Source organism: Panthera pardus, unplaced genomic scaffold (assembly GCF_024362965.1).
Source record: "Panthera pardus isolate Hobbes unplaced genomic scaffold, ASM2436296v1 HiC_scaffold_2, whole genome shotgun sequence".
Classification (NCBI taxonomy): Eukaryota; Metazoa; Chordata; class Mammalia; order Carnivora; family Felidae; genus Panthera; species Panthera pardus.
Genome location: NW_026526765.1, coordinates 105988604 through 106015296, shown reverse-complemented (window position 1 = coordinate 106015296; position 26693 = coordinate 105988604). Strand labels below are relative to the sequence as shown.

The following is a 26693-nucleotide window of genomic DNA, read 5'->3' as shown; positions in this document are numbered from 1 at the left end:
GATGATGAAGTCAGGGAGGGACTGGGATTGTAACACATCTGAAGAAGGAAACAGGACAGAGGTTCAGGGAAAAACAACAGAAAGATAACCCCATTCTGCAGATGAGCCGGTTGGTTTAATGCAAAGTCTTCTCTGTCAATGTCAATTTTACACAAGTTCTGTGTACAGTGTGAAAGGTAGAAAATATCAGCTTGTTCTAGTGAATTCCCCTTTTTTGATCAAGAGCTTTTCTGACATCAGATTCAACAACTTACTATACTTCAAAAAAAATTTTTTTTAACTTTTAGACCACACCCTGAGAGTAAGTCCTTTATTTTTCCAAGGGATGCTTTAACTTCTGAGTATATGCTTTGTTTGTCCAGAAAGCTCTCCCTGCATTTAAATTACCCTCTTGCCAACTGATCCACACTTATACCTCCCCCTGAAGTGGCTTCTTGTTTTAACCTCTTCTACCCTGAGAGGTACAACCAGGCTTTCTGCAACATAGTTATCTTAGAATCACGTATTTAAAGTTCAGAACACAAAATATAACATGCAAAGGGTATCTGCAGTGTTGTAATTTAACTCTTTGATTTTGATTAAAACTTGAATAGTTAAGGAGCACCTGGGTGGCTCAGTTGGTTGAGCATCTGACTTTGGCTCAGGTCATGATCTCAAGGCCCTGCATCGGGCTCTATGCTGACAGCTTGGAGCCTGGAGCCTACTTCAGATTCTGTGTCTCCCTCTCTCTCTGCCCCTCCCCTGCTCACACTCTGTCTATCTCTCTCTCAAAAATAAATAAACATTAAAAAAAACTTTTTTAACTTTAATAGTTAAACAATAGAGTGATGAGTGCTCCAGAAAGGCATGTTTTGAATAAACAAAATGAAGCACATGAAATAGATAAGTAGGGAGAGACTGTCTTAAATCTATTCTTTTTTTTTTTTTTTTTTTTTTAACGTTTATTTATTTTGGAGACACAGAGAGACAGAGGATGAACGGGGGAGGGTCAGAGAGAGAGGGAGACACAGAATCTGAAACAGGCTCCAGGCTCTGAGCTGTCAGCACAGAGCCCGACGCGGGGCTCGAACTCACGGACCGCGAGATCATGACCTGAGCTGAAGTCAGCTGCTTAACCGACTGAGCCACCCAGGCGCCCCATTAAATCTATTCATTTTTAATGGAAAAAATTTTTTTTAATATTTTTACTTCCAAAGCTTATGGCTTGTTTTAACTCAGTCTGATTTTTTTTTTCATTTATGATTTCCTGATGATTGTTCCAAGTTTGTCTATGATTTAAAAGAATGAAATATTACTTTAACATAGAGTACTTGGGGGTTATTTTTCAGGCTGCTTGGTACTGTGTTTTGTTTTTATTTAAATTTGAAGTTATCCTAACCCTTTATTCAAACAGGTAGTTGACTCTGATTCTGACTCAAGTTTTACAGAGTCTTAATTATGATTCATCACATAGGTAGTTTTCATTCAGTGCTTTTAAAAAAGACCTTTATGTTTATTTTCTAGACTGATTTTGCTCGATTTAGTGGAACAAATGTGGAAACTGACTTTGTAGAGGTGCCATCACAAATGCTTGAGAATTGGGTATGGGACATCGATTCCCTCCGAAGATTGTCAAAACATTATAAAGATGGAAGTCCTATTATGGATGATCTGCTTGAAAAACTTGTTGCTTCCAGACTGGTCAACACAGGTATGACTTGTAATTTTAGAAAAGGAAAATACATTAGAATTGCTTTAATAGACAATGGCTGGCTTCTTGTTCTATAGAACTTATTTCCCTTGTAATCATGGTATTACCCTAAGAGTGCTAATATGGGGAGGGGAGACTGCTAAATATCCTGGGAATGTGTCCAAGAAAAAAAAAATACATCTTCTTTTAAATCTTAAATGAGGTATCCCATTTTGTAATATGTACTATAGGCGTCAGGTTTTTAAATCTTTGATCTTGTGATATTAGAACACGTAGTTCTCTCTTCTCCAAAACATGCCCAAACATTCTTATGCTATTAGGTCTTCTGACCTTACGCCAGATTGTTTTGAGCAAAGTTGATCAGTCTCTCCATACCAACACGTCGCTGGATGCTGCAAGTGAATATGCCAAATATTGCACAGAGATTTTAGGTGTCGCGGCAACTCCAGGTATGTAAGCACTATGACCTGAATTCATTTTCTTCAGTGAAGTACAGGGTATCCTCCTAACACTGCCAGGAAACATAGGGTTTGTCAGGCAGCTTACCTAATGTATATTTGTTTCTGATTTCTATAATCAGGCCATGGCTTTCTGATAAGCTTACTATGTCCGTATGACTTTCCTGTCCAAGTGTGTTTAAAGGAAAGGTGGCTCCAGCTTTGCAGCATTTTAGTGTAATCAAGAATGAGCAATTGGCCTCCACCCCAGAGCAGAGAAAGCCATTCGCATTTGGCAACAGCCACCTGGCTCCTCCCTCCGTACGTGTGCCCTGACTTCCTAGTGATTTCACTGAGAAATTGGCAAACGGGGAAGTTTTAGAGAGAAGTACAAACTTGTACCTTGTTTCTGATTTTGGTTCTGAGATCAGTTAAGGAATTCCAGCTAGCCTTTTCTAGCCCAGTATTTATGAGATTCATGTGGGTAGGTGGGCAGGTACACACGTGACTGTGTTTACATTTGTATTTATATATTTTAAGCCAACATGTAGTTGTTCATGTATACATAGTTGGCAAGGTGACTTTTTTCCACCAAGGAAGTTGTTATTTAAATGAATCTGTCACATTGATAGTGATAATAAAGGTCAGAAGAGTCCAATGGAGTCAATCCAGGCTCCTCACTTACTTTTGTGATCTGTTTATAGTAGACTATACAACAGTTTTGTCCCTGAGACCAATTTGACAAAATCCTTTTTATTTTTGTTAAGTTTATTTATTTATTTGAAGAAAGAGAGAGAGAGAGAGAGAGAGAGAGAGAGAAAGTGGGGGTGGGGAGGGGCAGAGACTGAGGGAAAGAGAATCCCAAGCAGTCTCCACACTATCAGAATCTAAGACATGGGGCTCCATCTCACAAATGGTGAGATCATGACCTGAGCCTAAATCAAGAGTCGGACGCTTAAACTGACTGAGCCACCAGGCACCCTGAAAAAATCCTTTTTAAAAATAGCCCTAGAGGTAGATTGAGTTGGCAAAACCTTTTTAGTTTTTTAAATAAAGAGTTCTTCAGTAATTATGAACCTAAAGTAAGTGCCGTTCTGACACATTTTAGATGCAAAGCTGTGTGACAAAGAGTGGGCTTACTATTAGAGTATCTATAAGACACATATGTGTCTAAAGGATTAGAAAGGACTGAGTAGTCCTGAAATACTGAGCTATCTGATGGGTGTGGACAAAGCCTCTGAAACTATTGTTAGACATTCCAGAACTTAGGGCCGAAACCAGCTCTGAAGTTGAGTCATCATAGCAGAGAAGTTTGTAAACATCTTGGCCAAGGGCACATGTAAACCCAGGGAGTACTGCAGGTAAGATCCTGCTTGTTGCTGGAGACTGTCACTCTCCAGTCTCCGGACTCCCCAGAGGGAAACCTTAGCCAGCTGATAACCTGATAATTAACATTGGCCATCACATTGATTGAAATGTATCTTTCTTTAAAGGCACAAATATGCCAGCTACTTTCGGACATTTGGCAGGGGGATATGATGGCCAATATTATGGATATCTTTGGAGTGAAGTATTTTCCATGGATATGTTTTACAGCTGTTTTAAAAAAGAAGGGATAATGAATCCAGAGGTATTGTATTTTCTTTTCTCCTTTTGTTAATTTTGTCGTTCCCAGTGTAAAATATTTATTACACCCAAATTTTAGCGTAAGAGATTTGGTAACAGCTTTCAACTCGAAAATCTTGAATCTTCTCAAATCATCCATCATTAAGTTGCAGTGCACAAGTGATTAACTCTAATTCTGTAAGTTAAAAAAAAAAAACCTACCACATTTTCTTGCTTATTAACATTCCAATATATTGCATAATTAAAATTCAAAGCTTTGTTTATGCATTTGAGCATTTATAGCTGCTAGTTTTGACATGTGCCATACAATGCTTTAGTTTTATAGGAGGTTGGGAAAGAAAGGTAAACTCTTTCTTGATGTTAATGGTCTAGGTATGTTTTCACATTCTCTACAAAGTTTCTTTATACATTTTCTATGGGAGGTACCCTTTCTCTGTGACTGGCATACCCCACCTCCTACATAGTTTGTAACCGAAATGCCTTTAAGTAATTTAGGCTGCTTCATTAACCTGAGCCATTCCTTTCTGTGTACAGTGAATTGACTGCCAGGTGGCTACCAGCCAAACCTTCCTGAGTTATAGTTCCCTAGTCTCCACTCTTGTTGAAGACTCAGCTGTCAGATTATTTCCAGGCCTGATGCATTTTTCAGTGTGCTTCTCATTCTATTTGATTCAGAAATTAGAAGAGCAAGTTACCAAATTCAGGTTCTCTGTGCTTATTTCAGCCAACCAATTTCTTCCCCCCAACTTTATGTTTCTGGATTGCATAGTGCCTCACACACATATACTGAAATTCATTGCTATAATTTTTTTTTAAATGTTTATTTTATTTTTTTGAGAGAGAGAGACAGAACATGAGCAGGGGAGGGCAGAGAGAGAGGGAGACACAGAATCCGAAGCAGGCTCCAGGCTCTGAGCTGTCAGCACAGAGCCTGACGTGGGGCTCGAACTCACGAGCCTTCGAGCTGTGAGATCATGACCTGAGCCGAAGTCAGCTGCTCAACCGACTGAGCCACCCAGGCGCCCCTATAATTTTTTTTTTAATGTTTATTTGTTTCTGAGAGAGACGGAGTGAGAACACAAGCAGGGGAGGGGCAGAGAGAGAGGGAGACACAGAATCTGAAGCAGGCTCCAGGCTCTGAGCTGTCAGCACAGAGCCCAATGCAGGGCTCAAACTCACAATCCCTGAGACCATGACCTGAGCCGAAGTCGGATGCCCAACTGCCCAACCAACTGAGCCATCCAGGCGCCCCACATAGCTGTAATTTAGCCCACCATCCCCTTCTTCCCACCCCCCCTGCAAAACAAAACAAAACAAAACAAAACAAAACAAAACAAAACAAAACAAAAAACAAAACACCTCCAGGGTGCCTACATTATCTACACTAACCTTCCCAATCATTCCTTCTTCCATCCTACCCTACCCAGGCTATTAGGTCACTGTAAGTCTCCTTCCATTCCCTGGCCAACCTATTACAATGGTCAGCTACTGACTGTTCTCATATATGTCTTGACTTCTGTATGACCCTTAGCCAAGTACCCAGCCCTGGATTCCTCTACCATCTCACTTAGAGATGGTGCCCTTGGGATTCAGAGCTTTCCGGGGAAGATTGTGTGACTCCATTAACATGTCCCACTATAAAATCGTGCTGTCCAACCTGTAGTGGACACCCATTGTTACTCTGCTGTCCTGTCCCACTTCCCTTATTGAGATCCCCCGAGTCTCAAAACCTCTCTCCTCTCCACTAAGAAAATTATGGTCATCAAAACTAAATATGTCATTTTTGTTCTCTTTCTATACTTCAGTATTCACCTTCTTTCCCTCTGTCTGAAAGATGTGTCTAACACCAAGCCTTAATATATCTTGGCAAAAACTGGGATTATTGCTACTGCCTCTGGTAACCCTGTTGCTATTACTCAGTTCTCCTTCCTTTCACAGCCTAATTTCTTGTGTAAGGAGCGGTCCATGCAAACCTCTATTTTGCCTCCACCAATGGAACTAGAAAATTACTCTCTCTCGAGTGACCACTGATGACCCAGTCGCCAACTTCCAAAGGCCCTCACCTACCCTTTTGTTTTTACTTCCTGTTTCTTGCTTTCCTCTCCTTGTTCACAGTCCTTAGCTTAGCCATCACATGTCTTCCTTACTTCCCAGAATTCAACGTGTCAGCCAGATTTATGTGTTCCCATAGGTCTTTGCACCTTCACAAATATGATCATTCTATTTCTTCCACCTAAAAGGTGTGACTTTCTTGTCTCTACCTCTTAAAAATTTTAACATTCTTTTAAGTTTATTTATTTGTTTTGAGAGAGGCAGCATGCACGAGCAGGGGTGGGGCAGAGAGAAGGAGATGGAGAATCCCAAGCAGGCTCCACACTGTCAGCACAGAGCCCCACATGGGGCTTGATCTCACAAACCGTGAGATCATGACCTGAGCTGATATCAAAAGTCAGATGCTTAACTGACTGAGCCACCCAGATACACCTTCAATCTTACCATTCTTAAAGGCCCTAGTCACAAGGCTGGCTACTCGCTTATGAAATCTTCTAGATCATCTGAACCAAAAGTGGTATTTCCATTTTTTGAAGAAAAGAATGGACTTGAGGGAAGTGTGAGGGAAGGATTTCACCAAGCTTTTTCTTATGTCTGGAATGTTTAATATAGCTATAACACAAAGTGAAAAAAATCGGGCTATAAAATATTTTGTACCATAGAATGCAAATTTTTATTTTAAAATGCATGTTTAGAAAAAGAGTACATCAAAATGTCCATTCTTAGCTTCGAGTGATAATTTCATGAGTGGTTGTTAAATATTTTTCTGTGATTTTTATGGAGCTTTTCCTTATGTTTTACACAGAGCATGCATTATTGCAGAAATCAGAAAACAATGATTATAGAGACTCCAGGTCTACTTAATATAAAGGTGCAATTATGACCTGTTACTGACTCTTATAAGTTGGTGACGCTTCCTAGCATAAGTGCCACAGTACCTTTTTCAATTAAGCTTCCTCACTTATCTCCTCTGCGTTTCCACTTACACAGCCACATCTCCAGTACCTTCTGCTGTTACCTCTTCTTTTCCATCTGTCAAGGTAACAGCCCATGTACTGATCCCAGTCGGCCCCAAGGAACTTGCAAGTCCAGCAGACGCAATCCCTGCCATTATGCTTCTGTGTACTTCCTCTTACTCTCAAGCTTCACAGCTTGGCAGGCAGCCAGACTACTTTTATTTTAGATCAGGGGCCTGGGGTGAACTTGGAGAACACAAGATTCCCAACAACTTGGAGTTGTTGCCTTGTAATGTAAAACACGTTTTCAGTTTCACTAAAATTCTGGGTTCAACCTTGCTATATATTATTCATCTTACGCCATGAAGCTAACTTTAATCCCTTCCTTTTTCTTCCCTATCAAGTATTCTGGGATATTATAGCATTTCTTGCTCCCCTTTTGTCACAACAGTAGTGAATTGGGCTCCAGTGACCAAGGAGAATCCCTTTGCACCCCACTCTCACACTCTTCACTGCAGTGGCAGAGACTAGAACAGCTTTTTAAATAGCCATTTTGTTCCCTCTACAGTATACTGTTTGTTTGGTTTCGCTTATTTTTTTTTTTAAGTTTTACAAATGTTTGCTCTAAAGTAATACCTGATTTACAAAATTCAAATACCCACTTATTAAAATGTAATACTTTGAAATAGCTGTCCTGTTCTAAGAAAAATATTTGGTCATTACAGCTACGTTGTGATGAAGAGAAAGAATTTTTTTAAGTTTATTTATTTATTTATTTATTTATTTATTTATTTATTTATTTATTTATTTATTTATTTATGTTTAGTAATCTCTGTACCCAAATGGGGCTCAAACTCATAACCCCGAGATCAAGAGTCACATGCTTCTCCAACTGAGCAGCCAGGTGTCCCGAAAGAATTTTTATAGAAATACTGAATTTGATTTGAAGTCAAGGGTATCAGAGCATTCACAATATATCACACAGACCCTGTTGTCTCAAGGCTCCCTGTCTCCCTCGTATGTTTTTTCCCTCATCACTAAAATTCTGCTGTATTTTCCAGAATTACAAAGTTTCCGGTAGATAGGGACCAGTTATTATTGCCCAGTACAGGGAGGTAAAAAGACTCTTTCCTAAAACCATTGTGAAAATTCTGTATTAGCAAGGATAAATAATAGGCTCTAGAAATGTTCAGTAATAAACCACAACAAAAGCAAGCAAATAAAAGGACACCTTGAAAGGAAGGAGGATTAGAGTGTCTTAGATTTCTTAATAAGCATCACAATTGAGTACATATTGGTGCCACTATATCGATGTAAAGTTGACACCTTTTTTTTTTTTAATTGAATTGTAGTTGACACATCATGTTACATTAGTTTCACCTAGTATGTATTTGAATCATTTTGAGAAGATAACTGGATGGCCCTTCAAGGAATCAGTGTCTGCTATTCTTAGTCCCCAAAATCTGTAGAGAGGCTGGAGACTGAAAGATCACGTACTGTTGACATTATTGTTCTGGTCATTGGTATCAACAAAAGAACATCTCCAGGCCTTCTCTCTATAACCTCGTGCCATCCTGCAAAGCTCAGGGTCTGCTTTGAGAAACATTCCAGATGTTAGCAAGCAGAACTATAGAAAGTCCACTACTCACTGGGAAAACAATAATAGGAAGGGTCAAATATAAACCTAGTCTTTTTTTTTTTTTTTTTAAGTAATCTACACCCATTGTGGGGCTTGAACTCACAACTGCAAGATCAAGAGTCAGATGCTCTACCAACTGAGCCAGCCAGGCACCCCAAACCTGTAGTCTTTTGAATACCAAAGGTAGCAATAGCATATTTTTATGGTACAGTGGTTTTCATTCTATTTTGAGGGCCTCTATCCAAGTGTTAGAATTGGCCAATTACCTATAATAGCCACAGTTTGCTACTTCTGGTTTTATTTGTGATTTTCTCTTTTCTTCATTATAAATAGTTAGACTATCTTCATTATTTAATTTGTTCATTAAACATATCCTAAAAATCTTTGTTTCTAGTAGAATATAGAGAAGTCTCATTATCAGACATATGTTTTCCTTCTCCAGCTGATTTCTTAAGTAACTATGGAAGGGAGCTGCTTGGGAATAATACTTTTCCTGCAAGCTCTAGGAGCTCTTTAAAGAAGATATCCAGCGTCACCAAATGTAGTTTCAAAATCCAGCAGCTAATCATAGGGTTGAAGAAAATGGCGGCATTTTAACTAGGGCCATTTCTTTTTATAAGGCAAGTTCATTGTGGGAAAATTTCCTAAGAGGTAATAGACTTGGTGGATTCAAAGACAATTATATTATTAAGCTAGAATTATCTCCCTCCTCTTTTGCATTTAGAGAAATTGCTAACCTTTGTTTTTCCTTCAATGAAGAAAAAATAAAACTGAGTATCTCTGCAGAATGGAATACCAAGAAAATCAAGACAGTCAAATGCAACTATTATATTTTAATCTGTAATGCCATAAGGAAGTAGCTAGATCTTTACATGCAGTAGCAGACACAGAAACATGACAAACTTTGGGTTAACATGAAAAAGAATTACTTCACAGAGAATTTGTACTCTAAAGCTAGCTCTCCAATCAGAATTCTAAGCCCAATTCCTGCTACAATGTGTTGCTAAGGGAGAATATGAAATTCCTTCTGAAGGTCCTTACAAATGGATTAACTTCTGCTTCGGATCTCTTGACCTACCACCACAAAGCTGATTTTTCTTACACTTCAGCCTTTCTTGACAGACTTAGATTTTGCCTGATTTAAGGGACAAAGGAAAGAAATGGGATTGATTTCCAACTTATCTTCTTGCATATTTACAAGACCAGACTTTCCAAGTCTTGAATCCCAACCAACTGGAAGCACTTTTTCTTCCTTTGTGTTCTTACAGCCTTTCTCTGTATTTCTCTTAGAACCCTAATAATCTGCTTTGCACATTGTCTTTTTCTTTATTTTACCTCCTAGATGATGAAGTCCTTGTAATTGGAGCTGTTTTATTCATTTTTGTGTGTCCTCTACTTCAAAACTGTTACATTTAATTACAGTAGTTGTCCCCATCTATTTCCCCTTCCCCCAATACATATTAATACCCAGACTACTCTTCTTTTTTTTTTTCTTTTTTTCTTTTTTTGTGATCTCCCTCCCCATAAATATAGATCTATCCTTCTGTCCTCACAAATTGAAACTTTGCTCACAGTTTCCGGAAGGCCTCTTCTAATCAAGCAGATTCCGACCCACTGTTCTCATTTCCATCTCCCTGACTACCAGCACCACTCTTTCACTCTCTCCCTTTTTCTTTGTTGTTGTCCAAGGTATTCTTTTTCCACCCACGATATCCCCACCCTCATAGGAAACAAAGAGTGTGCTGTTGGGAAGGAGTTTACAGATGGGCTGTGGAAGGTTTCAGCATCCACTTTTAAAGCTGGCTAGGGAGCCTATTGGGTGCCTGATCATCATCACCTATCGTTGGATGGATGCTCTTTTCCCTGACGCCTGTTACTCAGTGTAGGAAGGAGACAACTGGCTCTCCTCCTCAGAGTCAGTCACAGTAGGAAGGAGGGAGGATTGGAAGACAGTGGGAGCTTGCATGTGCTGCCTCAGAAATGCCAGACCCAGCAGGAGACATATTCTCATTACTTACAGATGGTGGCATCCTTCGTTCAGGCCATTGTGATTGCTCTTAAAATATTACCTCAAATAAAGAGTATGTATTCTTAGATGAGTGCCTTGTCTCACCTCCCTAATATTCCTACTGAACGAGATAATCTATTTCTTATTAATAATGGAGATGAAGTCTCTTGTATTTTTTTTTAGTTTTATTAGGAAACAGAACTAATTTTAAGGAGACTCCAAACCAGGAATGCATCTGTGTCCCTGCTGTGTACATGAGACACTGAATGGAGGGCCAGTGTGAGAGGGACAGAAATGAGAGGAGGAATGGATGACCACAGAGGGTTACTGAGTGGCCCTGGGTGCCATGTGTTACACTAGGGACAGGGCAGTGTACTGAAATCATCCCCAATTCCCCATAAACTAGGTGAGGGAGGCATGTTCCTATTTTACAGGAAAAGAAACCAAGGCCTGTGGTCACAGAGCTGAGGGTTAAGCCAAGATTCAAACTTGGGCCTCACTCCAAGACTCCTGACCTTGCTTTAGGAAACATCACTGTTAGAGAGGACTTGCACAGTTGCCAAAAGATACACTCTAATCTTCCAGGATTAAAAACCACACAGGTGGGGTGCCTGGGTGGTTCAGTTGGTTAAGCGTCCAACTCTTGATTTTGGCTCAGGTCATGATCCCACAGTTCATGGATTCAAGTCCTGCCAGCAGGCTCTATGCTGACAGTGGGGAGCCTGCTTAGGATTCTCTCTCTCCCGCTCTCTCTGCTCCTCCCCTGCTCATTCTCTCTCTCTCTCTCTCTCTGCCTCTCTCTCTCTCTCTGTCCGTCCCTGGCTCTCTAAACAAATAAGTAAAAAAAAAACCCAAAATACTTTAAAAACCACACAGGTGACTGATGCTGATTTGCCTTCATAGACTAGTTAATAGAAGCTCTTACTATGTGCAGATCCTCCTGAAGGATTCTTCTAGCATAAAAAAATTTCACTGGTTGTCTTAGAACTTGTCTTTCTGCCTTCCTTACAGTTCAAATTTCTTTATTATGTAAACAGACTAGAACAACTTATGGCAAAGACTCCTTCCACCTGTGGCATATGCCTCCCAGACAGTGTTCTCTCACCCAGAGAGCTGGTACCTTCCTAAAACACAAAAATTCACTTAACTTTTTTTTTTTTTTTTGTAAGAAAAGCAAGATCCTATTACCAAAATGACTCTTAAACTCTTCTCCAAACTTCATTGTGAAGGAAATGAAACTATTAAAAGACCATTGCTCTGTAATTCAGGAAATTGAATCAACTTGTTTGGAGCTGTAAGCGGGACAGGACTGGAGCTATGTTGAGCTGCACACCCCCCCCCCCCCCCAAGCTCCGCGATGACCTTACTGGTCAGAGGAGCCCTGAGCTGCCTCTTCACAGCGCCATGCAACTCCTCAAGTACCTGCATCTCTTTGCTGGCTAGAACTGCAGTTCTCTGTACAAAATGAGACTATTTTGTCAGGTAGCCACATTGTGGGAGATTCTTTTAAATGTCTGTTTATTTTTTTAGAGAGAGAGAGCACAGGCAGGGGAGGGTCAGAGGGAGGGAGGTATGGAGGGAGAAGAGAGAGAGAGAGAGAGAGGGAAATCGACAGAAAGAATGAGAATGAGAATGAATTCCAAGCAGGCCCCATGCTGGGTATGGAGCTGCCTGATGCAGGATGATTGCACAGCCATGAGATCATGACCTGAGCCAAAATCAATAGTCAGTCACTTAACCGACTGAGCCACCCAGGAGCCCCAGTTCTCCCTATTTTTATGGTGGCTTCTTAGGGAAAGGGGTGAAGATCCAGGAGAGCACTGTCTTTCTTCCCCATCCTACCCTTTCCCCCTACTGATTTAACACTGGTCAAATGTAGACATTTGGGGCAATGAAAGAAAGAAAAGGGAGGTAGACTGTGTTTGGGCTCCAGAGCTCTAAGCTGCTACTTCTTAGAATAATAATGTCTATGGCAGGATCAGCCATCACTCACATTTTAGGTTCCCAATTGCTAGCATAACAGTAATGGATTGCTACAGACCAAGCAAAAAACTACACATCATTTTCCCCCCCTAAAGAACAATAAATCTAGCTCTAAGTCTTCATTACCAGAGTTTTCAGGAATTCGAATATCAGTGATTACAGGCCCACCCTCTTTAGGAAAATTTATCTAAAACTTGTAGATAAAGCAACAAGATTACTACATGCCTTTTCATTGTCATACTAGAATATTGTCCAATAAGCTCTTCTAAAGATCACATTGTGTTCTAGGCCCTACCCCTGTCCACTGTGGTAGCTCCCTGTGGCTGTCAAGCACCTGAAATGTGGCTAGCATAACTAAAAAATTGTGCTGGAAAAGTGAAAAACACACACGAGATTTTGATGACTTACCACAGAAAGTAAATCTCAGTAATTTTTATATTGACATATGCTGAAGTAACATAGATATATGGTTAAAACATCTTATTAAAATTAGTTTCACCATTTTGACTTTTTTTACCTTCTAAAATTTGATTACTAGAAAATGTTAAGTTATTTATGTGTCTTATATTCCTGTTGGACTGTGCTACCCTAGACTTTACAAGAAGGTAACTGACTAATTATTTACTCCTAATCAGGGCCCAGACTAGGAAGTTTGATGTTAACCTGTCAAGATTAATAAACTGCAGATGATTTCTGTTAATAACAAAAAGATAAACCCCAAAATTTTTATTTTATGATGCTATAGGGAATAAAATAGTTTTGTATCTAACTTGGTAAATTTCATTCATTCATGTTTTCGTTTATTAACAATTTGACTAGACTTATCTCTGATGGTTGTACCAAACAGAATTATTGTTGTAAGTCAAAAGTTACTTTTGTCTCTGAAAATTCTCTAGCTATTCTTGTCAAAAAGACTATTAGTCATATTGATCAAACGATTTAATGGATATAAATTTAAAAGTGTTACTCTGTGAACTATTTATATGTATATTTGGAATTATTTTTCACTGAATTGTCTTGCTTTGTATCCCTAAAAGGATGATGAAAAGGAAGTGAAAAAAATGAATGACACAGATACTGAATTTCAGTCGTTTTCCTTCACTTTACTTGCTGCTACGTTTATGTATATAAAGACAGAGTAACTACATTGTGTTTTAAGGTTGCAGACCTTATCCCCAAGGAAAACTTTACAAAGGTCCTTATTCCTAGCTCTGAGCCCACAGAAATAACTTAACCTACACTTGGGACATGTGCTGTTGTCCTACTGCCATCCATAAGGATGAGGCATTTTTTATAAACCCCTTGTAAAAACACAGCAGAAGCCATTTTGGCAGTGGTGATGCCACTGGTTCTAGGTACACAAATCCCCTATTTGTGGCCTTCTTGAACACTTGGTTTGCTAACTCTTTTGAAATAGCATTTGAGATGGGCTACCAAATAGGAATCTGTTATACATTCCATTGGCTATTTTTTGTTTGTTCGCTCACCATTGAAACTCTAAGGAGATAAGACAGTAATAAAGGGGAACGTTGAAGACTGGAGGTTTAAGCTTCAGCTCTCATAGCTACCAAAATAAATAAGTACAGCTCTATAGAGCTGTAGTTAAGGCAAAAGAGAACATCCAGACAAAGTAAAGTCAAAGTCCCTTTTTCTTCACCCTTCCTCCTTTTTCTTTTGCATCTAGAGATTTGGGAAATTGCTTTAACAATGAATTATTAGGTGTGATGTTTTATTTTATTAGGTTGGAATGAAATACAGAAACCTAATCCTGAAACCTGGGGGATCTCTGGACGGCATGGACATGCTGCAGAATTTCTTGAAACGTGAGCCAAACCAAAAAGCATTCCTAATGAGTAGAGGCCTGCATGCTCCATAAACTGGGGATCTTTGGTAGCAGTCCATGTCTGGAGGACAAGTCGACATCACCATGTGTTACTAGCCCGGAAACTGAATGGAGTTTTGCAAATGAAAGTTTAGATTTCTATTGACTGTCTTTTGTTTTTCACTTTGAAAAATTACACAGATGTAAATGGAATTATAAATACCATGACCTAAGAAAAGACCCATCAGAAAATAATTGTACTATAAAATTTCATAACAATGGATTTGATTTCTTTTTATACAAGTTTCATATGAATGTAATTTGATTTTTTACTATTGTAATCTAGATAACATAATGTAAGAGGGCTAAGAATTTTTAAATTGAATCATATACATTATATAATTTGATCCTTCTTTATATCTTGAAGTTTTGTACTTGGTATTTCTGGACTGATAAATGAATCATCACATTTCTCTGGTAAATATTTTCTTGGAGCCCTGTGTCACCTTTGACCCTCTGTCTCACAGTAACGTGTGACCTCTTTGTCCACATATCTAAGGGCCAGGGGAATATGCCTCAATAATGCGTTTATCTTTGGATTTCAGGCCTCATTATTTCTACTTTTCCTCCGCACTTAAATTATGTTCCACCATTGGGATTTATCTTTTCTAAAGTCCTGTCACAGAGTACCAAAAAAAGTAAGAGTTTTAACTGAACTGGCCTATGTATATTGCTTTTGTATGTTGCGTTAGAGGATTGTAGATCTTGCATGAGAGGTTCGTTTCCACCACAGCATACAAGGTTGTCAGTCCTTTGGCATATTTGCCAATTAGAACACTAAAACAAGTCCAAGGATATGTTTCTCTTCTTGTGTTTCTGATAAATGGTATGGACTTTGCCTCCTTTATTACCATCTCACCCAAAGTTGCAGATATACATATCACCAATGGCATTTTAGGGAAGAGAGCTGAAGGTGGTGTGGAGCAGAAAGAGTTTAGAAACTCCAGAAGAGGAGTGGGTTCTGGACAGAAGTGTTTGAGGACAGCTGCTCCAAAGTGTTACGTGTCCTCAACCACAGGGAGGAGGATTTCATAGCCTATCTTGTCTGGTGATTTTTATTTTAAGCGAAACTTTGGATCTCTCTTTAACTTTCATTTCTGTGAGTCTAAATTGTACTTCTAAAGCAGACCAGTAAACTCACAGGACTTATTTTTCCCTAGGAGTCTACTCAGTAAGGAAACCAAAATAGGATAATAAAAAATTTTTAATTAAAAAATCCAAACTTCACATATACTCTGATAGGTCTTCCAGTTGGTTCCCGCTGTGTATCTGAGGTATGACTTTGCTGGTGAGGGACAAAATTAGACAGATGGACTTTGCGCTAAATAAAAACATATATATTATGCTGCATAATAAAATTATAGACAGTGGGAAAGGTTAAGAGCTCTAACAACGCAGAAGAAAATTCCGGGATTATTATTGCCAAGCAAATACGTTAAAAATGCACATGAAATCCAACCCTCCCTTCTGAGATAATCGCCTGGCCCTTCTCTCCCACAAAGTAGTTTTTTTGGTGTTGGTAACCTGTGGTACTCTTCTCATATCTTTTTTTTTTCTTCCAGACTGTTCTGTTTTCCAGTTTCAGACAAAAACTTTTTTCAGCATTTTCTATTGCCTTTCTATGTGTCTCCTTAACAATAACTTTATCATTTTCAATCTCAACTTACTTCACATGGAAAAACTAATACTTGGTGTGAAACAGGTTGCACACAATAAAGTTGCATTATTATCCATAAGAATGAACTCACATTTCTTTCATACTTTAATGTTTAAGCTGAAATGCCTAAGAAAACAAAAGTGCTATGATGTTCTTTTTATTTAGAGTCCATATATGATATTTAAAATCTACCAAAGCACGGCAACAAATTTAAATACTTACTCTTTACAATAATTAAAAACTAAGAACTAATTTTTTTCTTTTTTTTTTTTTCTTTTTTTAAATGTTTTTATTTATTTTTGAGACAGAGAGAGACAGAGCATGAGCAGGGGAGGAGCAGAGAGAGAGGGAGACACAGACTCTGAAGCAGGCTCCAGGCTCTGAGCTGTCAGCACAGAGCCCCACGTGGGGCTCAAACTCATGGACCGTGAGATCATGACCTGAGCCGAAGTCGGACGCCCAACAGACTGAGCCACCCAGGCGCCCCAGAACTAATTTTTAAAAGACTTTTTGAATGTGGCCATTTATCTACCTTTTCTTTTTTCTTCCTTTTTTTTTTTTTTTTTTTTTTTTTTTTTTTCATATCAGAGTATAGAGTGTTGGTAAGGTTCTCAATGGTGGATAACTATAAAAATTGTAATTAGCCAAGCTACACTTCAGGTTTGTGAGCTGAGCAACATATGATAAGGTCTGTCTTGATTATTGACCCAAGATATTTAGGTCTGTTTTGGGTTACTACAGACAAGAGAAAGAAAAGCCATGATGTTTTGCCACCTAATACAGATTTTTTTTTCCCTTTAGTGCAAATGCTACATGTTACCTAAATGAATAACTAAAAGTGATCTTGAAGAGTTACTACCTGAGCTATTTATGTGAAAATCTTGCTTTTCTAAAATTAATATGATGAAAGGTGGATATCTGTAGCTCTATAGACTTGACAAACTGCATTGTATACGAGGCCAAAATAGAGAAAATATTTTTTTTAATTTTTAAATGATATGATTTTATGCTTGTACTTTCCTTAAGTAATAGGAAATGATTTATTTCCCATTTTGCCTTTAGCCTTTGTATATGAATTAATGTGTATAACAATCCTGTCTGTTTGGTGGATCAGCTGGTTTGTTTATGACCATTATTCATTTTTTCCTTTGCGTTCATGCACAGGAAGAATTTTCCATGCTCTGAGGGAATTGGATTAAAACACTGATCCCCCAAATTAGGTTTAGAGGTGGTTAACTGAGCCCCTAAAAGTGTAAAAAGAGAAACCATATATCATCTAAATAGATGCAGTGACCAAGGCTTCCTTCTTCTCTCAATGCAACATTATTATAGTTACAGATCTCCCATCTGAAATTGGATAGCCCTTCAAAATTGAATATGCCTTCTCTTACAAGAGTTTGGTGGGAATAAAAGGGGAAAAAAAAAAAGACATGCTTTCATTTTCTTTGAAAACCAGTCAATGTGCAACATTTACTTTTTCAATTGTCTTTTTCAGAAACTTGCACCGGAAACAGAGCCACCTAAGTGATTCATCTAGTCCCAACTGTATCAGGGCAAAAGGTAAAGGTTATAAAATCTGAATACTAGATCAGTGTAGCCTTTTCTAACACACCCACAATAATGCTATACATGGAGATTTTGTCTGAAAAAAATCTTGAAAAACTGGGCCAGTGAACAGAACCCCTCATACATCCCTCTCCAGTGAGTGATTCTTGAGCTTTTATTTGGTTGAATTTACCTTGTAGTCTTTCCTAATAAAATATAGATCCCGTGCATCTGGACCACTGTGTATGTACAAGAAAAGGTAAATGGTGAATATGACACAGGCTCTCTTGTTTCTGCTCACATGACCTGGCATCCATTCTGGCTGCTTACTTCATAGAGCTTGGAGGCTCACCTAAAATTTTACTGTGATGACAGAATGTCCCTAGCATCTGTTGTTGGAGACATTGTATGGCTTAGACTGGTTTTAAGGTACCATATTCGCTGAATCTGGCAAGAAACCTGGCATCTCTATTGAAATCTTTGTGGCTCAGATAGATAATTGTTAGTGAGGTGGATTCCTAGCTATTGAAACAACCTAAGAGAGCTGAATAATGATTCACACTAAACCAAAGAAAATTTCCAATCCTTTGGATGAAGACACAAGAAATTCCATAGAAGGTATTATCAAATTTACAGATAACAGAACTGCAGTCGTTGAAAATATTATCATTAAGATTTAAAATTATTTCCATGTTGGGGCGCCTGGGTGGCTCAGTCGGTTAAGCGTCCACCTTCAGCTCAGGTCATGATCTCACACTCTGTGAGTTCAAGCCCCGCGTCAGGCTCTGAGCTGAGTCTGGAGCCTGCTTTGGATTCTGTGTCACCCTCTCTCTCTATCCCTCCCCTGCTCATGCTGTCTCTCTCTATCTCAAAAGTAAATAAAAACATTAAAAAACAAAAAAAATAAAATAAAAAAATAAAATAAAATAAAATTATTTCCATGCCGAGGCAAATTTAAGACAAAATTAGACACATTCCATTGCCAAGGTAAACAGAGGGGAAACCTGACTTGATGGTACTCAGAAAAAAAAAAGACATGACAATTTGGGGCACCTAGGTGGCTCAGTTGGTTGAGCATGCAACTTCAGCTCAGGTCATGATCTCACAGCTCGTGGGTTCGAGCCCTGCATCGGGCTCTGTGCTGACAGCTCAGAGCCTGGAACCTGTTTCGGATTCTATGTCTCCCTCTCTCTGCCCCTAACCCACTCACATTCTGTCTCTGTCTCTCTCAAAAATAAACATTAAAAAAAATTTTTTTTAATAATAAAAAAAAAAAAAGACATGACAGTTTTATTTGACCAAATTCCAATATAAGCCCACACAGTACAGCACACCTGGGAGGGGTACAGAAGGTAAGAATGAAAGCCTATAAGAGTGTGTTGATGGAAGGTTGTGTCCAGATCAAAAGAATTCCTCTGGACCCAGATGTGCTAAGATCATTCACAGCTAGAATATCGTGTTCTGTTCTAGGTGTCACATTTTAAGCAGATTTTGACCAAGTATTACAGTGTTTGAAAGAGTAGGGACAGGCAGGTGATGACTTCTCAAGAGGAATACATTGAAGAAAGGGAATTTCAGCCTTCCTGAAGATGAATTCAGCAATACAAATGAAAGCTGTATTCAAATACTTAAGGTATGGCAGAGAGGATAGGTTATTCTACATCTCCAGAAACCAAAGCTTAGAAAAATGGTTGGAAAATACAAAGAGGTTTTAATTCAACATGAGGAAGTTGTTTATAATAATTATTGTTGACTGAAATATATTCTGCTGCTGTTAATGAAGATCAAAGCAAAGCTTGTGGCTACCAGGAGTGTTACAGCAGGCATTCCTCCTTTGAGTAGACATTCATACCAGATCAGCTTTGACGTCTCCCCAAAGTTTAAGATGCAACAAATGTATAATGTTCATCAGAAAAACATCACTCGGGTGAAAGAAACATTTACACACTGGATCTTACAAATGGTATGTAGATGATTGCAACTGCCCATACGGCAGATATCTGATTTAAGCATTTATAGTTTATATTGCCTTATTCCTCTTCCGTAATTAGTCAGTGCTTATCCAGAGGTCATTATCAGACTCCTTATGGGTAATCTGGTAACAGGATGAGAGGTTAGTTGTGTATGACCATAATAAAGCTAGGGATTCTTGCAGTTGCATTTTCTTCCTTTACAGAATTTATAGTTGTTCTCTGCCCGTTCCACCCATCACTATCTTCATCAAACATACCCAGACGCCAAAATCAAACTCAAGTACCCAGTTTATTATACATGTGCTCCACCATATTGTGATTTCTGAGTCATTGTTTATAGCCCCATAGCCCCTGTCCTCTACAGTCCTTTGACTCATGGTGAATAGTCCCTAAGTGTATGTTAAATAAACATATCTTCTTTGAAATTACCTTCTGCTATAAGGATGGATTTATCTATGTAGATGATATGAATCTACATAGGTAAAATTTTTTTTACACTTTCTACATGAAGAGGCCCTTATCTTTAGGGACTGAAAGAGTTTCTCTATGAATTAGATGAAAGAAACATGCATTTTGTAAAAGAAAAATTGGAGAATGGAAAATATTTCTGAAGATTCCTCCACTTTTCTCTGTGATTATGTACTCTAAACCTAGGAATTTCTTAATCTACAATCTCTGGTTCCCTAGAAAATCTATGAAAAGAAGAGTGAAAGTAGACGTCCATGGTTGTCCAGAAAATATATTTAAGTTTTTACGTACATGGATATGTGTATTTTTTCTGGGAAAAGTATCCTTAGCATTAATCAGAAAAATTTAAGAACAATCTTAAACAATTTGCTTTCAAACTGTTGTTTTTTAATTCATTTTGAAGACTGTAAAATGCCCATTATGTATCAGGCACTGTGTTAGGCACTGCGGATACAAAAAATGACAAAAACTCCTGAGCTCATATTGCTTAAATATAGTGAGAAAAGGAAATAAGTGGAGATAAATTATAGAAGAAAGGTATGTTTAAAAAGCCTTCTTGTTGTGTTTCCTGACAATGGTTGACTCCATTGTACAATTTGACTTTTGTGTCACCAAATTTTATGATTACCATGCCACCTGCCACCACAGACATTTCTAACAAAATGGTTGATTTTCTCTTTTTTCAGCCTGTCAGCAGTGGGACTAAATGGTGCCCTTCCATCTGTCTTATATCCAGGTTCTCAGGCCCTGTGATTAAAGGACTTAACAAGAAAGAGGTGAAAATATTCCCTTTAACCCTATCTATGCATTGTGATCAAATGGTTATAAACCCCTAGCCCTTAGAGGACTCACACGGGACTCCTTTTAACCTGATAAGTATGATACACCCAAGAGGCACTGGTACATCCTATAAATCTGAAAATAGGCTGTTAAGATGACCCATCAAGCTATTTGGAGATGGTCCAGAATTCATTAAGATTCCTTACTTCCTTCTCCCATCAGTGTTAGTTTTCCATTGCTACTAATAAGAGCTGAGGAAAAAGCACCCAACTCTTCATTCCTTTACTGCCCATTATTTACAACTTCCCTTACTAAGGATAGCAATTAATTAAGCGGATCAATGAAAGACTAAAAAACTTCCAAGTTCCAAGTTTCATGAGGACTGGAACTGGACTTTAAGCTTCTATCCCATTTCCCTGTGTAAATGTACTATAATTTATTTAATCAATTTGTTGTCAGTGAGCTTTTAGGTCATTTTCACTCTTTGGACATTACAAACAATGCTGCCAAGATTATCTTTCCAAATACATAGTTTTACACATCTGTCAGTTTATCTAGTAAACAAATTCCTAGAAGTGTATTTCCTGGTTCAACGGGAAGAGGCATTTTAAGTATTGCCAGGTATTATCAAATTAGAGCCATGTGTCTTAATACTGTTTAGTACAGTTGTTTAACATTGAGGCAGTCACTAAAAATGAATAAGGAAAAGTGATGATTGGTAAAAAAACAAAAAAAAAATCTGGTTCATACTGCTTTCCCCCACTGGGTGATGAGACTAAAAGTTGGCTTCTTTCAGAAAGTGGTAGGAGTAATTCCAGACAGGAATTTTCTTTCTCTATTAATGATTGGATAGGTCCTATAAGGAATGTAAGACTTTATTCCAGAACAAAGCAGTCATCAGTCTTTTGTGTTCAGGGCTAAGTGGGGAAAACCAAAAGATCCATTTTGTCATCCCTGTCCCAAATCAGATGCCTTTCTACAGTCTTAAACATTTGTGTGACTGACAAGTGGGACTTGTGTTGTCATCCACAATGCAATCACTGTTCTGAACACGCACATGGCCCACTCTGCCTCAGCTTCAATTATAAAATCTTCAGCCAGAGGCTATTATCCTCTGTTTTGTTCAGTCAGCAGCACAGTTAGCCAGTGAATTTCCAACTGGGATCAGGTGGCAAGAGAGAAATTTCTCAGACTTCATCTATCAATCCCTTTTATACCCCAGTAGGTTTCTTTGTTTGGGGGGCCCCTGATGAGGGAAATTTTTCTGAAGCCCCAACTTTGCATTTCCTTTTTAAATTCCACCGTAGTTAAGGATAGGGAAATAGGAGTAGTTGAATGGTGACTTCTGTAAATGAAGACAGAACCTCCAAATTCACAGAGCTCAATCCTTCTGTGTAATGAGTTTCATGTCACTCATTCTTTGGTAGATAAGCTACATCCTGTGGTCTAACCAGGCCTATGAAGCATTGCTTTCTCTCCTGCCTTCCCTGTCTTTCATCTGTCTTTCTCCCAAAAGACTAATTAGATGAATGGAAGATTCTAAGCAAATATCTCCAAATCCCATTAGGAGCACAACAGAGGTCTGAGGCAGAAAACAGCTAGTGAGGCCGTGCAGGCTTGGAGGGCTTTTCTCACAATATCCCATTTTAAGAACAGTCAATATTGTCATGGCTACATGCTAAAGAAGAGATTTGGAAGGACTAGAAGAGGGGCAAATTATATTCAACCACCCTTAGAAGTAAATGCCTTTTAAAAATGTCTGCAGAATGCCTAAGAGCCCTCGAAGATTTGGCTTCTTTCCTAACTTATCATCCAAATTTCAAGTAAGATTAAATACTTGTTCCACAAAGCCAGACTGCTACCTGGTTGACCTCTATCTACTGAAGTTCAAGGTTAAGGTGGGACATCCACTAAGCACTATTTAATGTTTTGAATCCTAATTTAACTTTCTGCTAGTTAAAGCCAACTTCTTTTATAAAGGTAGTGTAGAGTTGTGTTAACATCTACAGAGACCCGATTAGTTCCTCCGTTTACCTAATAAAATTCTCAGGACCGTATCCAAATTTAGCTGGGCATGTTAGTACAGCAACACACTTTTGTCTGTGGTGCCAGTAGACAAAATGTCAGTACGCCTGTTGCATTCCTTTGGGATAATAGAAATGAAATCATCACATCAGAAAATGGATCATGTGCTCAGGATACACTTCTCTCCCCCTGAACACACTGGCGCTCTCAGGTTAAGGTCACTGATCCAGTAGCTGGAAGGGTTCTCATAGCCAGGAGAGGGTGAGGCAGAAGTGCCACTTAGGAACACAGAGGTTTCTGGTACTGGAGACAATAATGACAGAGGTTGGTAGGAGGCTGGTTGAAGGTGCCTGTCAGAAGGTAACTGCTGGAACATCAGTGTCAGAATGCAGAGACAAGAACCTGACAGCAGGAAGTGCTGGCTGTGAACAATTTCAGGACTCAAAAGAGAGGGGGACACTAATATTTCAGAGAAGAAAGTGGCTTCAAGATATACTTGATTAACAAATTATTATTTTAATTCAAGATAAGTAGGGGAAGCTTTGCTTTTCAAAAGTAATATAAGAAAATATCTAATTACTTCCAACAAATTTCAGGTCTTACCAACCTTTAATAATAAAAAGGTATGGGGGCACCTGGATGGCTCAGTGATTTAGGTGTTTGACTTCGGCTCATGTCATGATCTCAGGTCTGTGAGTTTGAGCCCTGTGTTGGGCTCTGTGCTGACAGCTCAGAGTCTGGAGCCTGCTTCGGATTCTCTGTCTTCCTCTCTTTCTCTGCCCCTCCTCCCCTCTAAAAAATAAATAAACATGTTTTAAAATTTTAAAATAAAAAGGTATGAAGTTAGAAGAAAATTCCTAGGGGTGCCTGGCTAGCTCAGTTGCCTGCTTGATCTCTTGATCTCAGTGTTGTGAGTTCGAGCCCTATGCTGGGTACAGACATTACTTAAAAATAAATTACAAAAAAAACCTCCTAAAACCTTCCATATTACCTCTTATTTATGGCAATTTTTGTAGTCTTGTTTTAATGGAACATTACCTGAGTTGACCTTTACTGTGCATGCCAGAAGAATCTAGATGTCATCTTGAGACTCTAGAGGAAGCAATAAAAGGAGCTGTTTGGCAAACTTGACAACCATCTCTAACATTTCTAAACAGCCTAATCAATAAGGATAAATGGTGTGGGTTAACTCTCTAGGAACCTATAGCCAATGTAACCAACTCTCCCCCCATCAGAAGCATGTTTCTCAAGTCTTGGAAATTATCCTTTTTATCTTGATTTTTATCTTGAATCCTTCTCTGTGCCCACACAGCTCACCCTGCCCCTCCACCCTCTCATACAACATTCTCACTTACACCAGATTCTTTGGGTAAAGAAAATACAGTTTCAGGGCAGGTGTTTCTTTGATGCTGAGACACTTAAAAGGTAAGCATGGAAACTGAGAGAAGTAAATGCTTATTCCTTTCCCATCTGAGTTTTGCAAACTGCAAGAGAAGACAGCACAATCTCAATCAGTGTGTGTTTCATTTCCTCTTGTCTCTCTCTCATGCTGCTCAGGATTAAGTGTTCCCCCTACCCTCAACCAAAATAGAAATATGATCTCATGTTTGTTTATTAGGTTGGCTTTGCATTTCCTAGGACAATAGGGTGTAAATTTTGACTTACTGACGTTACTTCTTCCCCCAAACCCAGGGAAAGTCTTCAGGGAGCTTGCTGTAAGCATATCCAAGTGCAGCTGAATCTCTTAGGTAGACACTGTGTAAAAATAGAGCAATGCTTTCGGATGCTAAAGTGGCATCATTCAGTAGCACCATCTCTATAAGCCAGGTGCACGTCCAAAGATTCTGCTAAACAGAGCTGCCAAATACTAATTAAACTAATTGGTTATCAGTGCTATTCTTAAATCTTGTGATTTGAGGATTTCTCCAGTGAGAAGAAAGAGGGATATATTTATTCCATTCTCCATAGAAAATACACAAATTCTGATCACATTGTATAGTCAAGTGAGCCAGAAATTATCAAGAAAAATGATTTGATCTCAACAGTTTGGAGAGAAAATGTCAAGTATCTGGATGTGTGTGTTTATTTCTTTCATTGTCATTTCATGGTGTCCAATAAATAATAAAATATATTTCCAAAGGAAAAAACAGGCTAACTGAAATAAGACATATCAAAATGAAAAGACTCATAATAGGCGCTACAATTTTCCATGATGGAGGAATGAAAACAAATTTTCAATGAAGAAAATAGGATAAAATTAAGAAACTAGAGAGTTTCAAATGCATAGGAAACAAGGGAAAAAAGAAGTTACTATACTTCTGAAGCCAACAGTGTAATTCCACCTCACAGCCATCGGATTGGGGGCCATATGACAAGATGTATTAAGGCAGAAGATGAACATGTCCAAAAATTCCAGGATACGTACCAGACAAGCTCTTCTGAATAGCATGAGATATCTACTAGAATGCTCACAAGAGCTTTGTTTGGAATCATGAAACAGTTGAAACCATGAAAATATCCACCAACAGAAGAGTAGATGATACATTGGGGCAGATTTGAATAACAGGCTATATTTCAGTTAGAATGAGTGAACTAAAGCTACATCTATCATTATAGGTATCACTTAAAAAAAATATCAAACGCAAAATCCCACTGCAGAAAGATATGTTGAGGTTAGTATTTTTATAAAGTGTGTGTGTGTGTGTGTGTGTGTGTGTGTGTGTGTGTATTTTTAAAACAATACTATTTATCTTGGATCTATACACAGTAGTAAAAGCACAAAAATATCCACATGAAAATGGACACCAAATCCAGAATAGGATTTCCTCTGGTGAGGGAAAAAGAATGGGATCTGGGAGAGATACTTTCAACTATAAGTGCAATCGTTTTTTCTTCAAAAATCCAGTACAAATCTTTTTAAAGCTTTCTTTTTTATTCCTTGAAAAACTTTTAGTTAAAAAAACAAGTATAATGCTTCTGAGGGGTTTATCAAAAGGTGGCTTTCAAAACCAAGTTTTTACCAGTCCATCCAACTTCAATCTTGCAAAATCCAGGCGTTGATAATTCCCCCATTCAAATATTTTAAAGATGCCCCTTGGGTGTCACCACCAAAGCCAAAAATGAGCATTCTAATCCAATGAAGATCAAGTTGAGGTTGTTATATGAAAAATATGAAAGTTAGAGGGCCTGAGTCTTGCTCTCATGATCTCATTGGTACTCCTGGCCCCAGCACTTAACCTAAGAGAGGTGGCTTTGATTCCTGACTGCTCCTTCCCCGACTGTAGTACTCAACCAGTGCTCATTACCATTGCCACTTTTCTTCCTTCCCAACAGAGCCCACATTTTCATCAAGTATCTTGATTCATCTAAGGGTAAGTCCATGGCCTTTGCCAATAATTGACTCAGGGGTGGGCATATGAATTCCTTTGGGCCCATGATAAGTGAGGGAAAATTTGCTAAGGACTTCGGAGGATGGTTTCCTAGTTTTCAAGACAAAGTTACAGAAAAAAACATTGTTCTCCTCTGGCATCATCATGTGTAGCATTGGGACCTAGACCTGCATGAGGCTCAAGATGAAGCCAGCCCTTATGGGACAGAATCAAGAGAATTATAAAGAAATAGTCAGTGCAGCTAGATTGTGTCAAGTCTGAAGTCCATCTGGACATCCAAGAAAGTGAGCCAGTATAGCTCTGTGTTGTTTAAACCATTTGGAATTGGGTTTTTGTTCCTTGTGGCCAAAGGCATTCTAAGTGAAGCATACATATATGATTCAGCTTCCTCAGCTGTAAGTGATGGTATTAACATCTGGCCTGCCCTACCACTCCAATGAGTGGTTTTGGAGCTCAAGATGAGCCAATGTATGTGATTGTGCTTTGCAAACTATAAATTGCTATTCAAGGACAAACTGGTACTATTATTAGTAATTTTACTATGAAGTTTGAGATACATATTTTAGTTCACTATGTAAATTAT

The 26693-nt window shown here is 38.6% G+C and overlaps 1 protein-coding gene and 1 long non-coding RNA gene across 2 annotated transcripts in view; one reads left to right on the top strand and one right to left on the bottom strand.

Moving 5' to 3' along the window:
* Positions 1-16012, top strand: part of NLN (neurolysin) — a 102480-nt gene extending 86468 nt beyond the window's left edge. Inside the window, exons 10-13 of the mRNA XM_019414353.2 lie at positions 1504-1690; positions 2011-2139; positions 3621-3757; positions 14133-16012. Of these exons, the coding sequence (XP_019269898.1) occupies positions 1504-1690; positions 2011-2139; positions 3621-3757; positions 14133-14267 (588 nt within the window). The 3' untranslated portion in view covers positions 14268-16012. The remainder of the gene's footprint in view (positions 1-1503; positions 1691-2010; positions 2140-3620; positions 3758-14132) is intronic.
* The window catches only part of LOC128778301 (uncharacterized), a 31785-nt gene continuing 9907 nt past the window's right edge, over positions 4816-26693 (bottom strand). The window contains exon 2 of the long non-coding RNA XR_008423842.1: positions 4816-4950. This is a non-coding gene — a long non-coding RNA (uncharacterized LOC128778301). The remainder of the gene's footprint in view (positions 4951-26693) is intronic.